Source organism: Lacerta agilis, chromosome 3, assembly GCF_009819535.1.
Source record: "Lacerta agilis isolate rLacAgi1 chromosome 3, rLacAgi1.pri, whole genome shotgun sequence".
Lineage (NCBI taxonomy): Eukaryota > Metazoa > Chordata > Lepidosauria > Squamata > Lacertidae > Lacerta > Lacerta agilis.
Genome location: NC_046314.1, coordinates 45,060,664 through 45,077,355, shown reverse-complemented (window position 1 = coordinate 45,077,355; position 16,692 = coordinate 45,060,664). Strand labels below are relative to the sequence as shown.

The 16,692-nt window shown below is 39.3% G+C and overlaps 1 protein-coding gene across 2 annotated transcripts in view; it reads left to right on the top strand.

Moving 5' to 3' along the window:
• ASCC3 (activating signal cointegrator 1 complex subunit 3) overlaps positions 1-16,692 on the top strand; it is a 194,592-nt gene that overhangs the window by 123,388 nt on the left and 54,512 nt on the right. For both annotated transcript variants that reach the window (XM_033143493.1, XM_033143494.1), the window contains 8 exons: positions 1,038-1,258; positions 1,608-1,693; positions 2,506-2,672; positions 2,782-2,927; positions 3,042-3,162; positions 4,616-4,758; positions 16,033-16,170; positions 16,285-16,405. In XM_033143493.1, coding sequence (XP_032999384.1) covers positions 1,038-1,258; positions 1,608-1,693; positions 2,506-2,672; positions 2,782-2,927; positions 3,042-3,162; positions 4,616-4,758; positions 16,033-16,170; positions 16,285-16,405 — 1,143 coding nt within the window. The remainder of the gene's footprint in view (positions 1-1,037; positions 1,259-1,607; positions 1,694-2,505; positions 2,673-2,781; positions 2,928-3,041; positions 3,163-4,615; positions 4,759-16,032; positions 16,171-16,284; positions 16,406-16,692) is intronic.

Below are 16,692 nucleotides of genomic sequence, written 5' to 3'. Positions count from 1 at the left end.
AAGTTAACAAACTGTCTTTGCTTGGACTAATGTTGTGGTCTCAGCTTCACCTCTGCTTGTCCATAGAGTGGGCCCATTCTTTTGAAGTGTTGTTTTTCCCCCACTAGAAATTAAGAAACTTCTGTTTATTTTGCTTCGTTGTAAAGAAATACAGTTTTCCCTGTAACACCACAACATCAATCCTCCAGCACACAGCTTGCCATGTAGAATAACTTTGAGATTATCATAATTCAGACCTGCACATGTGAATAGATTTTTAGAGGTCCAAATATGGGAGATCTGCCATTGTCCTATTTGTATCATTTTCAGGCATAGGACATAATGGCCATGTTCAGATATGAAGTTAACTATGGCTTAGCATTAAGTGAGTTTTGGGCTTCTAAGCTCCCTCATCCCCTCTCCTGCGGTGGAGTCATGAGCAAGACATGGAAACTTTGGGAGAACATTGTAGTGGAACCCATTGGAGCAAGATCCCTCCACTCAGTTTTGGTCACTTCCCCCATTGTAGCCCCTAATAACACAGCTTTCCCCCCCAAAAAAAAAACCTATATTGAGAGGGATTTGAGGGGTGCATGGGATTGTAAAGAGAAATAGATGTGAAGTAAGTTATGTGAGCTGCCTTCCATTCATGCAAGTACTGAGTACTTCTATGTGCTTGTACTATTAAATCTGATTATACATCACTGTTTCTTTTTTCTACTTCTGAATGCCCCCCACAATCACAGCTGTATTTTAAGACTTTTAGTAGAACTGCTACTATATAAGCAGACACCTGTTTTTTCAAGGCTTTGCGTATCCTTTTCCCGAACCACAGTGTTTTCCTCCATGATTTAATTATAAATGGTGGGTTGCATTTACTTTGATATGGCAGATTTTGATCTAATTTCAATAGGTTTTTAAAAAGTACGTGGACAGCATCCTTCACAATTTGGTTCCTATATTATGTGTTTTCCAGGGTTTTTGGTGCTGACATTAGAAATGATGCAATGTTCCGTATTGCATGCTTAAATATATAATCATTATTCCTCAATTTTTAGAATTACTGGATCTCCAGCCTTTACCTATCACAGCTTTGGGACGTCCTGAGTATGAAGCCCTATACAAATTCACTCATTTCAACCCAATTCAGACGCAGATATTCCATACACTTTACCACACAGATTGTAATGTTCTTCTTGGAGCTCCCACTGGCTCTGGGAAGACAGTTGCAGCAGAACTGGCTATCTTCAGAATTTTCAACAACTATCCTACATCCAAGGTTTGCAAAAACATTTATTTTCCTGAGAAATATTCCCTTTTTTATTCTGCTTTTTATTAGTTCTGAACTTGCCATGCAAATGGACAGTGCTATTGTGTAAGAACACTTCTTTCTTATCTGAGTGTGTTCATTAAAAAAATGTTTTACCACACTTGTGAAATGGAAGAACCACCACTAAATATGAATATTTTTGTTTCCAATGAATGAGAACTGCAAGGAAGTAAACACAATATGTCGTAGTTGTTTTAAATATTCTTATTCTTTAAAAACCTACAATATAATAATATATTAGAGCAGCGATTCTGTGTGTTCACGCTTTTTCCTGCTTCCTTTGGCCTTTGTCTTGCAGGCAGTGTATATTGCTCCCCTGAAAGCACTGGTGCGAGAGAGAATTGAAGACTGGAAAATTAGAATTGAAGAAAAGCTTGGTAAAAAGTAAGCTTGCTTTTTTAACATGGTCAGAAATAAAACTTTTTTGTAAAAAGAAAAAAAAAAGCAACAACAACCCTGAATACCGCATATTCAGGTAAAGGTTAGCTTCCATGCCGAGAGAATTGTCAACAGGTAGCATAAAAAAGGAAGTTGTGTTCTTCAGAACTTCTTGTCCTTTGAGAATTATGCTGTTTTTACAAGTAAAACTTGTAAAGTAGAAATTCCTGAAGAGTATGTTTCTGAAGAAAAGTCTTTTTCTGAAGAATATTTCTTAAGGCTCGGGATCCTCTCAGAGTCAAGCATACATATATACTGATCCTAGCCCAGCAGAAACTTCCCATACATTGATCTAAGAATCTGTATATGTGATAAATATTCAGATATTATACATCACACCTTGAAATCACTTTATAATAGGGATGACTTTATAAAAATCATGACTAGGGTAGATAGAAGATCTTCTGCTGTGTCAGCGTGGATAAGTAGGGTCCTGTATTAGAATGAATATTGTTTTTCCCTACTGACCTCTGGGCTACCACTTTCCTGACAACTCCAGCTTTGATCTTGCTGCAAAAGGAGTCGCTTCAACTAGAATGGAGATTGACTACTTTCCATTTTCAGCTAGGGTGATGGATTAGGAAGTCAGCCTTGGGATCCTATTGTTGATTCATCCTTGCATTCACAGACAGCAAAGGATTTGGGGTTTTTCTACAAGTTTATATTAAGAGTTCATGTTCTGGCCCTACTGTCTACTCCAAAATGGATATGAATCTGTGTTGTATTGCTTCACAATGACCATTTGACTCCCTTTACAGGGTTGTGGAGTTGACAGGGGATGTGACTCCTGATATGAGGTCAATTGCCCAAGCTGACCTCATTGTTACTACACCAGAGAAGTGGGATGGGGTCAGCAGAAGCTGGCAGAACAGAAGCTATGTTCAAAAAGTTTCCATTCTCATCATAGATGAGATCCATCTGCTAGGTGAGCATCGTTTTCACCATTATTATTGCTGGAATTGAAGTGTGCTCTGGCATTGCGAGTTGAACTTTAAAGAATATTGATGTCTATTTTCCTTTTCCTCCTTTCCTAGGGGATGAGAGAGGCCCTGTGCTGGAAGTTATTGTGTCTCGTACTAACTTCATCTCATCTCACACAGAAAAGCCTGTCAGAGTTGTTGGTTTGTCGACTGCATTAGCTAATGCCAGGGATCTTGCCGATTGGCTAAATATCAATCAGGTATGCAAAAGACATGAATGCCAGTTGTTTTTGAGAGGAGCACTCTGGCATTGGTTTGGGAGTAAAAACAACCTTAAGCATGAACAGTGAACCATTTATATGTTTTCTCTTTAGATGGGGCTATTCAACTTCAGGCCGTCAGTGCGCCCTGTTCCATTGGAAGTACACATTCAGGGCTTCCCAGGCCAGCATTATTGTCCTCGTATGGCTAGCATGAACAAGCCAGCATTTCAGGGTATGCAACCAAAGATACAACTTTATTTTTATAAGTCTGTGATAGACAAATTTTATTATGTGTTGTTGTGTATATTCTTGGTTTACTTTAAGAAGAATGGTTTGGTTTGGTTTGGTTTGGTTTCAGCAACATTACCCAGCTTCAGGCTTGTACATTAAAGATGCTAGCACCACACATGTCAGTGGAACTTAAATGTATTTCAAACAGAATAGTTGAAATTACTGTTCACATTTGACACTGTGTAAACATTTTTCTATTAATATTTTAAGATTTACAACATAGAACCTTTTGTGGTATTAATTCAGTAAGAGATTTGCTTCTCGTGGAAGCATTAAAAAATTGCAAACAGAAGTTGCATGTCAAGCTAAGCTTGCATAATTCTGATTTCAGGGCAATAACCATAAACTTCAGAATTTTCAGTGTGCCCAAATATGTCTCTGTTTTCAATTCTTTATTCTTAAACTGGCAAGCGGGATAGATTTAAGAACCACCTTCATATTTTATTGAAACATGTTCTGTGTACGTTCCATAAGGAATATTTATTATGTCAATTAAAAAGAAGTCCCCAAATAAATTTTGTGATGTGAACTGCTGTTGATTGTAAGGCGACAGTTGTGAGGTGACTTTTTAGCTGATCTAATTAGCCTTATGACAGAAACTAAGTATTGATTGGGGACTGGAGACCAATCTTGGCAGTTCAGATTATTTACACCTCAAGGAGGAGTATTGTAGAAAAACACTAATGAACAATAAATCTGTCCAGAGCTGTTCAGCTACACCTGTTCCAGAAGCAACAAAAATTCATTAGCTGTCAAGCTTTCTTTAGGCAATAGATATATTGATTTCTATATGAAGACACAATATTTACATTGTCTCCTATCATACTTATGTGTACATGCATGGGTTTCCATTTGCCGAAATGTTTTGCTATGATTTATCCTAAAATTAAGTGGAACTTCAGAAGACTGCATGAAGGGATAAAATCATTTTATATTCAGCAAATCCTTTAGCATTTAAACAAGTATGTGGTACATATTGATGATAGTATCTGAAACAGTAGGTTGGTGCTCTTAAAACTTTGGCTGATTGATCAAATTGCTATAGAAATTTGATTTATAGAGAGGTTTTCTTTACACTTGTTTGATATAATATGGCTGTGAATGTGTCAACATTTTCCTTTATAATCTCCATTTCACAGCCCATAAAATTTTGTTGCCAGATGAAACTTTTCATGTTCAGCAAGAAAATACTTAAAAAATAAAACTGGATTGTTTGGCTTGTCTGTTTTGGTATTCAAAGTGCAAAAGCACAACAAAACAATAATAAAAAATACCAATTTAAGTCACAGGCAGTTTCCATTCAAATGAATCCATGGCAGATGTAAAGAGATTGTGCAAGGATTGCTGACTGAAGGAAATACATTGCATTGTTCTGAATTTCTGGTTTTCCACAGCTATCAGGAGTCATTCTCCAGCGAAGCCAGTTCTTATATTTGTATCATCCAGACGTCAGACTAGACTTACTGCTTTGGAGTTGATTGCTTTTTTGGCAACTGAGGATGATCCAAAACAGTGGCTGAATATGGATGAAAGAGAGGTATACATTTTCTGTTAATTGAATTAGGGGGATTTCTGTTTTTCTCTTCTCTCCCTTCCCTCCCAATTTCTTTTTACCACCCTTCCATTTTATTTGTTTGCTTTTTTTCTTCAACTTGACATCCTGCCATTCTATCTCACAACAGATCTCAAGGATAGACTAAACTTGCACAGTATGCTCAGCTTCTACGTCCTTTAGATTCCCCCTTCACTGGGACAGGATTAAATTTTCCTGTAACAAATGAAGCAAGCCAGCATAGCATAGCTGTGATTTAGCACCTGTGTGTTCCACCTACCAAAAGGTAGCAGCAACTATGGAAGTTCACTCAGTGGGAAGCTGGAATGCCCTGCACTGCAGATGGCTGGGAGAGTTATTCCAGAATTTCTCATTTATATACATTCCAACGCCATCAACATTCCATCAACTTCTCTATGCCTAGGGAGTCTCCTGAGTTGGTAAAACTTGCTGCCCTCCTTATTTAGGTGGGGGCAGGTAGTTTGCATCAAAAATGATGATTTACCTCTGATGCTAAAATTGATTGGTTGATTTCTCCCCAGCCCCTGTCTTCACGTTTCATTGACTGAAATGTTCTGAGCTCCCTATTCTTAATAGTAGTGCATGAAGGGTTAGACTTCAATTACTAGTTAGCTATGTTTTTTTGTTGTTCTTAGGTGGCTTGTGGTGTGTTACACGTGGTACTCTAGAAATCGTATTCAATTTGCAAATAGCAACGAACGATTCAGATCACATATTCAGTATGGTAAAATTCTTGAGAATAAATTGTCATTTAACAGTTCCCATTTTGTCTTATGAAAATGACCTTGTATCTCTTAGCCATTTAGCTAAATGTCACATCTTCCCTTAGACAGTCTAAAAATTGAGAGTGTGTCCTTAGATGGTAATGTCTTAAATTTTTAACTAAAGCAGTGTTAACTATAACTGTCATCAGTGGTTTAATGCAATATTGTTACTGGACATGTTTATTTTTAGGAAGGGTGTTTGCCCTCCAAAGCATGCTTACTTAGGAGCAAGTCCCCGAGTTAAATGAGGTTTGTTCTTTAATAAGGGCACTTGTGATTGCAAGCTTTGAGTGCTAGAAATGTTGTTGTAAGCAATGGAACTTGTGCTGCTTGCCGAGGTTTGGGTTTTAAAGAGACGAAGCAGAAGTATTTATTTAAAAGGTCCACAGACTGTTTTCTTGATAGGATATTAATTTGGGAAATTAAATTAATTTAAGAGGTATTTATGTAAAGGTGGTATGGGACATAATGATGAATGTGGTGTAATTGAAGGAGAATTAATTTGGAGCAGAACATGGGTGGGGAATTCACTGGGTGAGTAAATGAATTGAAGAAGAACCATTTCAGAGATCTTCTGATTAGAGCAGGAAGGGTACATTTTGCACAAGCTCAGAGAGAGACAGTGCCCGGGGTGTCAGGAATTTTGAGAACATTAGATGCAAGCATATTCTTCCAATTCCAAGGTGTGGAAAAAAACTGCTCATCAGCACAACAGCACAAAACTGTTGGCAATTAAGTTTGGCAATTGTGTAAAAGAGGAGGAGGAGTCCGCGACTGGACCTAATGGTTTACCCTTTACCTTTACCCATGTACTATCTGGAACCAAAGGGGCACATTGTTTGCCAGATGTGAAATATATTGGCATTATTTTCAGTTCTCCTACCCCACTACAGGTGCTGGGAGCAATTGTAAAATAAATGTAAAGGGACCCCTGACCATTAGGTCCAGTCGCGGATGACTCTGGGGTTGCGGCGCTCATCTCGCTTTATTGGCCAAGGGAGCCGGCGTTTGTCCGCAGACAGCTTCCAGGTCATGTGGCCAGCATGACTAAGCCGCTTCTGGGGATTCGAACCGCCGACCTTCTGATCGGCAAGCCCTAGGCCCAGTGGTTTAGACCACAGCGCCACCCGCGCTGTGTAGGAGATGACTAATACTGTCGCTTTTCAAATCCCAGTTGATTAATCCAAGTCAGTTTGCCTTTTCTTTCATTCTTTTTAAGAAAACTCTTCAGCTGATGATTGTAGATGGAGCTGCCCATTCAACACAAGGCCTGAAACACCAACATGTCATGCTGTCCCGGTCTGAGAATATCCTGTGTTGTCTGTTGCATGCTAGAGCAAAAAAGAGATAGTAAATTGCTAGGTGTATCACCAATTTGAGCAGTCCAGGCTATCCTGACAATTTGACAGATATAGCAGAGACAGCCTTATGTAAGTGTTACTCTTGTATACCAGCTAGAGTGGAACAACACTTTTAGCTTTGCTCCATCATCAGCTTTGTTGTTGTTGTTCAGTCGTTCAGTCGTGTCCGACTCTTCGTGACCCCATGGACCAGAGTACGCCAGGCACGCCATCAGCTTATCTTATCATCAGCTTATCTTTCTTAAAAAACTGTGTATTGTTTGTGGCTGTCTTGCCTGTATAAAGAAGCAAATGTGTGAGGTTCTCTTCTAGTGTGAGGGCTTTGTGCCTCTGGGAGCCCCCTACAAATGAGGAGATGCTCACACATTTGCTTTTTGTGTGCCCCACACTGGTTTGTATTTGTGTTCCCTACACACAAGTAGCACATGCTTAGGTCATAGTAATCAATGCCAAATGCAGATGAGCAATGTATTCACAGTATTGAGAACAAACTTTGGTGCCTCCCATTCTTAACATCAAGGGAAACAGTCATTTACAGTGGTACCTCTGGTTAAGTACCTACTGTATTTTTCACTCCCTAAGACGCGCTTTTCCCCTCCTAAAAAGTAAGGGGAAATGTCTGTGTGTCTTATGAAGCGAAGGCTCCCTGTCAAGCCTGCTTTTGTGAGCAGCAGGCGGGGGGGGGGAGAACGAGCAGCATCTCCTCCGCTGCCCGCCACTCGCAAAAACAGGCTTTTGCGAGCGGGGGCAGCGGGGAGGAGCGAGAAACATCTCCACTACAGCGTCAAGGCGGCTCTCCCCCCACTTGCTTTAAAGCCAGCCGGGGATAAGGGGAGGACGCATATGCTATAAAAAAATTATTGTCCCCCCCCCCCCCAAAAAAGTGCGTCTTATGGTGCGAAAAACACGGCAATTCATTCTGGAGGTCCGTTCTTAACCTGAAACTGTTCTTAACCTGAAGCACCACTTTAGCTAATGGGGCCTCCTGCTGCCGCTGCGCTGCCAGAGCACGATTTCTGTTCTTATCCTGAAGCAAAGTTCTTAACCTGAAGCGTTATTTCTGGGTTAGTGGAGTTTGTAACCTGAAGCGTATGTAACCCAAGGTACCACTGTATTTATTTTTCTGTTTAAAGGGTCTATGACAATTTCCCTGAAGATTCATGTTTTGAAAGCAATAGTAGTAATTATTATTATTATTATTATTATTATTATTATTATTTGTACCCCGCCCATCTGGCTGGATTTCCCCAGCCACTCTGGGCGGCTTCCAACAAAAATCAAATACAAAAATATCACACATTAAAAACTTCCCTAAAAAGGGCTGCCTTCAGGTATTTTCTGAATGTCAGGTAGTTGTTTATCTCCTTGACCTGTGGTGGGAGGGCGTTCCACAGGGCAGGCGCCACTACCGAGAAGGCCCTCTGCCTGGTTCCCTGTAGCTTTGCTTCTCGCAGTGAGGGAACCGCCAGAAGGCCCTCGGCGCTGGATCTCAGTGTCTGGGCTGCATGATGGGGGTGAAGATGCTCCTTCAGGTATACAGGACCGAGGCCGTTTAGGAGATGTACTCACAGTATTAAAAGCAAATCACACTACTGGGTCTAGTATAGCCTCACTAGACCCAGTAGTGTGATTTGCTTTTAATGTCTTTAATCACAATCCTTGTGATTGATCAGTGTTGGTGAAACAAAATGAAGGAGATTTATTTATAGGGTGTATGTAACTCCTAAACTAGGGACGCTGGTGGCACTGTGGACTAAACCACTGAGCCTCTTGGGCTTGCCGATCGGTAGGTCAGCAGTTCAAATCCCCGCAACGGGGTGAACTCCCTTTGCTCGGTCCCAGCTCCTGCCAACCTAGCAGTTTGAAAGCACGCCAAAAGTGCAATTAGATAAATAGGTACCACTCCGGCGGAAAGGTAAACAGCGTTTTCGTGCGCTGCTCTGGTTTCAGTGTTCTGTTGCGCCAGAAACAGCTTAGTCATGCTGGCCACATGATCCGGAAAAACTGAGGACAAACACCAGCTCCCTTGGCCTGTAAAGCATGATGAGCGCCGCAACCCCAGAGTCGTCTGCGACTGGACTTAACTGTCAGGGGTCCTTTACCTTTTTAACTCCTAAACTGCAAAGAGGGCATCCACAGATTCAGTCCTGTGTAACCTAAAGTATTGTGCTATTTACTTAGGAAATATCCTGTTGAAAACAGAAGCTAGTTGCTGTGACAAATGTAAAATGTGCAGCATACTAAATTAATATTTGCTTGGATTTGATACTCTTTACTATAGTCTGAAATTTTAACAGATGAGACTCATGAGGAGAAGGGAAATCTAGTACTGGTATGTGGCTTTTAAACTGCAATTGCAACTTCTTTCCACAGTGTATTTAGTACTGTAAACATCTACAGCTTGTTAAGATTGTACTACAGCTAATTTAATAAAGCTAATGTAGCATCTTTTAAACAATGACACTTAGTAACACTTAGGAAGGCCTCATCCAATCCCTGCTAAGAACGTTGAAAAGACTACCACACATATCATGGAAGGGGATGGAGGCCTTTAAAGTTTCTGAACAGGAAACTGCATGTGCAGCTGTGAATATGAAGCAAAATGTGTGTGCATGTATACAGAGGAATATGCTTCCTATATAGATCTAAAAATAGAAGTTTAACAAACTGCTCTGTTTAGAGAGTGTCAAGGGAGTGTCAAGCATATTCTTTTGTTTCTAACATTCATATCAATAACTTAATATTTTCAATACGATTTTCAAAGAAAGAAAAATAGGGTGGTTTTGAACATGTGACAGCTCTCTCTCTCCAATTTTAAAGGCAATGTTAGGGCAATCTGTAGTTTGTGGGTGAAATTTAATGCTGCTGCTCTGTTCACAAAATGTATTTTGATCCATCAGAAAGAGAGAAAGAAAGGTGATTATCTTTCTTTGTTCCAGATTTTTTTGGGGGTGCAAAGGTCTGCAGTGTGGAGGAAATTAGGGGGCAAACAGCCTTCCCTTTTCTTACATTAGTAAATGTCTCTGCTAGATCAAAAGCCATTTCACAAGCAGAATGGCAGCACTGGATTTCACCCAAATATATTTCTTTAATCATTTCTTCTCGGGGCTTTTAATATTCTGAAACAAATACGTTTGGGTTGGATGAAGGCATGCCCTTCCACAAATGGAAAAGCTCTTTCCATTCACAGAAGAGATTCTGATTCAGCAAAGGCTGCCACAACAGGAAGGAGGGGAATGATTTCTGCAGCCCACATCACTGGCTCCTAGTCTGTTCTACGGGGTCCCCTAACCGTTTGGAGCAGCTTTTCAGGAGGCAGAGGGAAAAGAAAAATCAGGGGGCGGGAGGCCCCCTTTTCTTGAGTAAGGAAGTGTCCCTTGAGCAGAACTCCACTCACAGGAAACCTGGAAATCTGTCTCTATTGATTATTTGGAACATAAAGTAAATAATGTCATTCGCTCTATTTTAAACCCAATATTTTTTTAGCTAGGCTTTCACCTTATTTTTAAATTTAAAATTAAAACATTTGTTGTGACTGGGTTGGGACTTTTTCTATGAGTTGACAGATTCAGCAGAAATTTAAAAAATTACACAATAACTCGGTATTTTGGAATTTTAAGTTTTTTAAATTCTGTTCATTTGTATGAAGGTTGCGTATGTGTTTCTTGTTTACACATATTTTTCCTGCCTTTCCCCCCAAAGATCTTAGGGCAAGATACATATTTTATCCTCGCAACAACCCTGTAAGGTAGATTAGACTGAAAAATAGTAACTGGCTGAAAGTCACCCAGGAAGCTTCATGGCCGAGTGGGGATTTGAGTACACACCTCCCAGATCAAGCTCCACTCGGTATCCACTCTGGTTGCATGGATGGTGCTTAGAATGAGGCATACCAGCATAATGTGTGGGCTGAATCCGTGTATTGGGGGACCTTTCTCAGGATTTGCAGTGCCTCTTCCTTCTGCAGTGTTGTGCTTTATCATAAAAAGAAATGCCATTTAACTTTTAATGCAGCAGCACTTTAACTAAACTTAACATCTGTGCCAGATGTGAAATGCGTAATTATATTTTCTTTTAAAGACTTCATAACTTTCCTGATTCTTTTGTTCAGCCCATTCTTTTTTTACCAGCCATTTCAGACAATCGATAAGCATTATGCAGTGGCATATGGTCTGGGTCTGATGTGCTTTGAAAAGGGTACAGAGTACTAATAATGAGGATTCTGCGAAAATGGGAAAACCAGGGCGGCAGATATGCTTTGAGAAAGTATGGGGTTTTAGCATCTTGAAACAATATATCACACTCAAAGGGACAGAATTGGGCTGCACAATCTGTTAGCTCATTCTTGTCCAATCTGGTCTCCTCCTTTCTTTTGGAGCCAGTGTTGTCATCAACTTGCTGAATTATACCCTGACTGGAATGAATTTCAGACTCAGGGTAATGTATCTACTTAAATGGAATTCTATCTTTCTACGAAAAGCTTTTTAGGTATAATAAATTTTTAAAAATATATTTTTAAACCCTGGTAACATTAAATTGTTCAGAATTTTACATGTGTGGAAGGAGGGCGAGAGAGAGAAAAAATACTGTGTTTTAGTTTGAGAAAAATCTTTCTGGTGTTGTCATGAGGGTTTTTTTCCCGGTGCTTGCAACTTTTTTTTAAAAAAAAATGTTATTTATGTTACAACAGGAATCTTAGGTGCATCTTTCAAAGATAACTTTTAAATGGCACATTCATCATTAAATTATATAACATGAGAGCTATACTTTTTCCAGAGTTTAAAAATCAACAGGTCACATCAGAGTGGGTCGGGTCTCTTTTATTACTTATATTAATGTTTTAACCAGCCCACTTCAAATTAACAAACCTTAGCTGAGCAACTGAAAAAACAGTTTTCTTGCTGCTTCCAATTAATTTTGGTAACAAATGCATCTGGTAAATGTACTGTGCCTTTTCATGGTTAACACTTGTTCATGCCTTCCAAAGAGCTGTTATGTACGCGTGTTAATGTGTACACATTCCCTTGACAGGTTTTCTTTAGGCAGTGATGTCCTGAGCAAAGCTAGAAAAATCATTAAAATTTGCTTCATGCTTGAGATGGGCAGTTTGCAAACATCTTGCACTGATAGCCATCTCCGAGGTTTCACAAGAACTATTATCTCAGCATAGTTGGTCTGGCAATTGCCCTTCCAGCATTCCTCATGTTTTGTCGTATTTTATAAGGTGAATGGAATATGCATGCAAAAATAGGCTCCAGGAAAGCGGTTTTCTAGAAAACAAAATTGTCTTAAGAATTTTTTTTAAGCTGTGGAATGTGCTTGTGGGTAAAATAGGTGTTTGGAGTTTTTTCTTGCACTGATTTATGTGAAAGTGAGGGGGGTCTGCTAAAAATGGCCAAGATTCCCTGCTGCTAGAATGACAGGCTCACACTGCATATGCCAGCACTCCTGCTAAGGGTCCTTTAGTTTTGCTGTGTTAAATTACACAGCTTTGCAGGTATAGCTAACAGCACGGCAGGCCATTGCTTTAGTACAAAGGCAGTGGGCGGATTGGGAGGGGATGAATAACATCATCAGCACAGCAAACGGTAAGAACTTCCTCTGTGAATAAATGTCCAGCAGTGTAATGGGGAGAGATGTTCTGTGCTTAAAACTTTGATAACAACCAGGGAGGGGAGTATAAAGTTGATTGGCCAAAGTAAACAAGAAAACAATTTCATGTTTTTATATTTCTTGGAGGTCTGAGCATTTCACTGATGTTGAGCTAGAATAAATAGCACTATAACTGCACTGCCGCAGGTCTTGCAACATAAGCCGATGTTTAAAAGGATGTGGCTGATCTGTGCAATGTTCCCTACTTACAAATACAATGAATATACACACTATGTATACTTGATCCTTTAAAGTATCATTGGAAGTCACCTTTTCCTACCAAATAGTGAACCATATGTTTTAGCTACAGGACCCAAACCATTGTGGGGCAGGCAGTTTACAATGACTGGCTCCTGGCTCAAAAAGTTGTTTGAAAATCAAAGCTTTTGATTCAACTATCCCATTGATATGTTGGCTCTTAGACACAATGCTTATTTTACTTCTTGGAACAATAATTAGAAATCTCAAAGGAATTCATACCCCCCCCACACACACACAAAATCAGTTGTTGCTCCTTTACAGAAAACTGAAGGCTCCCTTTATAATCCACTATAAAATAGTGTCTTTGTTTAAGTTGTATGTTAAAGACGGCCTCACTTTTATTCTTCTCCTATTGCATTTATCTCCATGCACTGTATTCATTCATTCTACCCATCCAGTTGAGCTTGTGTAAATACACGATTTCCTTATGTTTCCATCGTATACTCTGGTGCACACATCAAACTTTCATTTTCCAGTGATTTACAATAAGCATTTGGGTAGCAGCGTCTATCCTTGGGCTGATCTAGGAGCTTTCCTCAGATCATGTAAATTGGCAGCAAGCAAAACCATCACTTCAGAAAACTGGGTTCCTTGTTGTGCATCATTGTCACATCATTGTTGTGAGATTTACGTTATATTTGGTTCTTTTGGCTTGACAAACTAGTCTAAATAGGTGAGATATGAATAGATTGTATTAATTTTGTGAGTTTTGTGAATTAAATAACATCTTGCCACAATTTTACAACTATACAATAATATTGGTGTTACCTGTTGATACAAGTTACCATTTACTCAAATTTAAAATAGAAAAACAGATGTGTTTTGTTGTTCAGAAGTGGTTGGTGTTTATTAAAGGCCATAAGGCACCTCTAGATAAGATCTCAAAACCTGGAGAGCTTCTGCCAGCCATTGCAGAGATAATACTGGATAGTCCATTGGTTGTACTTGATAGACAATTACATGAAAGATTTTTTTTCTTATTTTATTGAGATATTTTTTTTTGTTAAGTGACAAATAGCAAATAGTATAGCAAGAATAATAGAAGGTACAACATTTCCTTTTACAAAAACAATTTAAGACATCTTTACAATGTCTATGTTCTTTGAATTAAAGGATTGGTCTCTTACAATAGCAAGGTACCCAACAGTATATATAGTTCAGCATTTTCCTGTGTTTTATAGTAGCAATGTGCAATAAATAGCCTTCATTTCTCAATGAATTTATCATCAATTTTATCCCTTCTCATACTTTAAGAATATTGTTTAGGTTTAACATTTGAACACTATCCCATACTCTTACGGTCCATTTGTCCACTATTGGCACATTGATTTTTTTCAGCTTAGAACTAATCACCATATGGGCCACTGTTTAAAAGTGTGCCTTTTCCCTCTCTTCTAAAAGAACAACGTATTTTACATATCGCAGTATGTAACTGCGCAGTGTTGGAATGTTTACTTTTATATACTTGTTTCTTCTAGTACAGCAATCCGGAAGTGTCTTAGTTGGAGGCATGACCAAAATATATGCAACATAGTTTTGCATCTTCAGCATAGAATATTGATGTAGCTGGCATTAAATACCACCTGGAAAAGAGTGTTATTGGAGACTAATACTAACAGTTAGTTGAACTCTATGGGTGGTGTTAAGCTAGATTTTATACAGAGTAGATCCGCTGAAATGAATGGACCTACCATAGCTATGCTCATTAATTTCAATGAGTCTACTCTGAATTAAAGCTAGTTGAATACCACCCTGTGCTTCTATAACTATTTTCTAAAGGTTTCTTAAAATGTAAATTTAACTATTATACTGTGTGGCTATGGGACGCAGGTGGCACTGTGGTCTAAACCACAGAACCTAGGGCTTGCCGATCGGAAGGTCAGCGGTTCGAATCCCCGCGACGGGGTGAGCTCCTGTTGTTCGGTCCCAGCTCCTGCCCACCTAGCGGTTCGAAAGCATGTCAAGAGTGCAAGTAGATAAATAGGTACCACTCCAGTGGGAAGGTAAACAGCGTTTCCGTGTGCTGCTCTGGTTCGCCAGAAGTGGCTTAGTCATGATGGCCACAAGACCCGGAAGCTGTCTGCGGACAAACGCCGGCTCCCTCAGCCTATAGAGCGAGATGAGCACTGCAACCCTAGAGTCATCCGCAACTGGACCTAACGGTCAGCGGTACCTTTACCTTTACCTTTACTTTACCGTGTTGCTATTTTAAAAGGCCATGAACCAAAGAGCATGCCACTTTCAGTATGCCACTCACATTATTTCCAGACACCACATCTTATGCTGCATTGAACAATGTTTCTGAAGCTTGCCCAGGTTTGAAGCAGGTTCTGAGATACCATGGAGGAGTGCTTTCTAAAGAAGGGAATTCAGAAGGTCCACCTTGAGGGTGTTTACATGCACACCTTTGCATTAGTATGTAAATGCGTACTGCTTGAAGAGTCCTTTTAGATTTTCAAAAGCAGTATGAAAATCATGAGGGTTTGCTTTCCATAAGTTCCCGTGTTTTTCCGTGTATGACACCCCCATGTATAAGACGACCCCTGTTTTTTTTATCCCAAAATTAAGAAATTAAGTTGCATAACTTTTGGGGGGTGGGGGAGGTCACTTCCGCCAATCACTCACGCGCCTGCCCGCCACTGCCAATCACTTGCCACAGCCACTGCTGATCGCACACCTCGCCGCAGCTACCAATCACCCGGCCAATTGCCGCTGCCAATCTCCTGCTTTCTGCTGCCATTAATCACACGTCCCCCCTCTGCATTCACTATCCGTGTATAAGGCGGCATCCAATTTTTGCCTAATTTTTTTTAGCAAAAAGCATCATCTTATTCACGGAAAAATACAGTGTATTAATAATACGTGGAGTGCATTATAAAGGTGACTATGTGTTTGTATAGCTTATTGCCCCCCCTCTCCTTCCTTACACTTCTCTATTTGCTTGCTTCTCCTGTGAATTCCTTAATGAAGAGACTGTCTTTTCCCTTTGTTTACAACAAACGTAACTGATTTGTAAAAATGTTACATGGGAAAAATATGAGAGAGACATTACACATACCTTTGTAAATCAAGAAAATCTTTAATAAAAAATATTTTTTTAAAAAAAAAGACTATGGTATATTGATAGGTATTTACTAATGTCATATTGCTGACGGGAAATGTTCTGAAAGATTCTTAGGTTAATCCTTTTTGTGTTTCAGATGAGTGTTATCATAGGAACAATCAGAGAGTCCAATCTCAAACTGACCCTTGCTTTTGGAATAGGCATCCACCACGCTGGCCTGCATGAACGAGACAGAAAAACTGTTGAAGAGTTATTTGTGAATTGCAAGATCCAAGTATGCTTGTTCTGTAATACTATACTGAGATATTCTTATTCCTTTCTTAAACTTCTGTTTACTTCACACAGAGGTCCTTTATATATTTTTAATCTTATATCTTTTTCTTTTTAGGTCCTTATTGCTACTAGCACATTAGCCTGGGGTGTCAATTTTCCAGCGCATTTAGTAATTGTTAAAGGGACAGAATTTTATGATGGAAAAACAAGGCGTTATGTTGATTACCCAATTACAGGTATTGTCAGAAATCACAAATTTCTTAGAAAATATACATGTTATGATTAACTACTGATATCCATGAACATGTAAGTTAAATATGGAAGTTGAAATAAAGCTGTCATATCACATTCCTTACTACTACATGGTAAACCTTTAGCTGTGCTTTGAGAATAATGAATTGGAATAATTGAGTGGAATTTTATAGCAAAGAACAATATCTGAGAAGAGAGAACAAATTGGGAGGGTATGGTAAAACATTTTTTTTAAGTCACTATTGAACAAACATACCATAAAGTAAGCAAA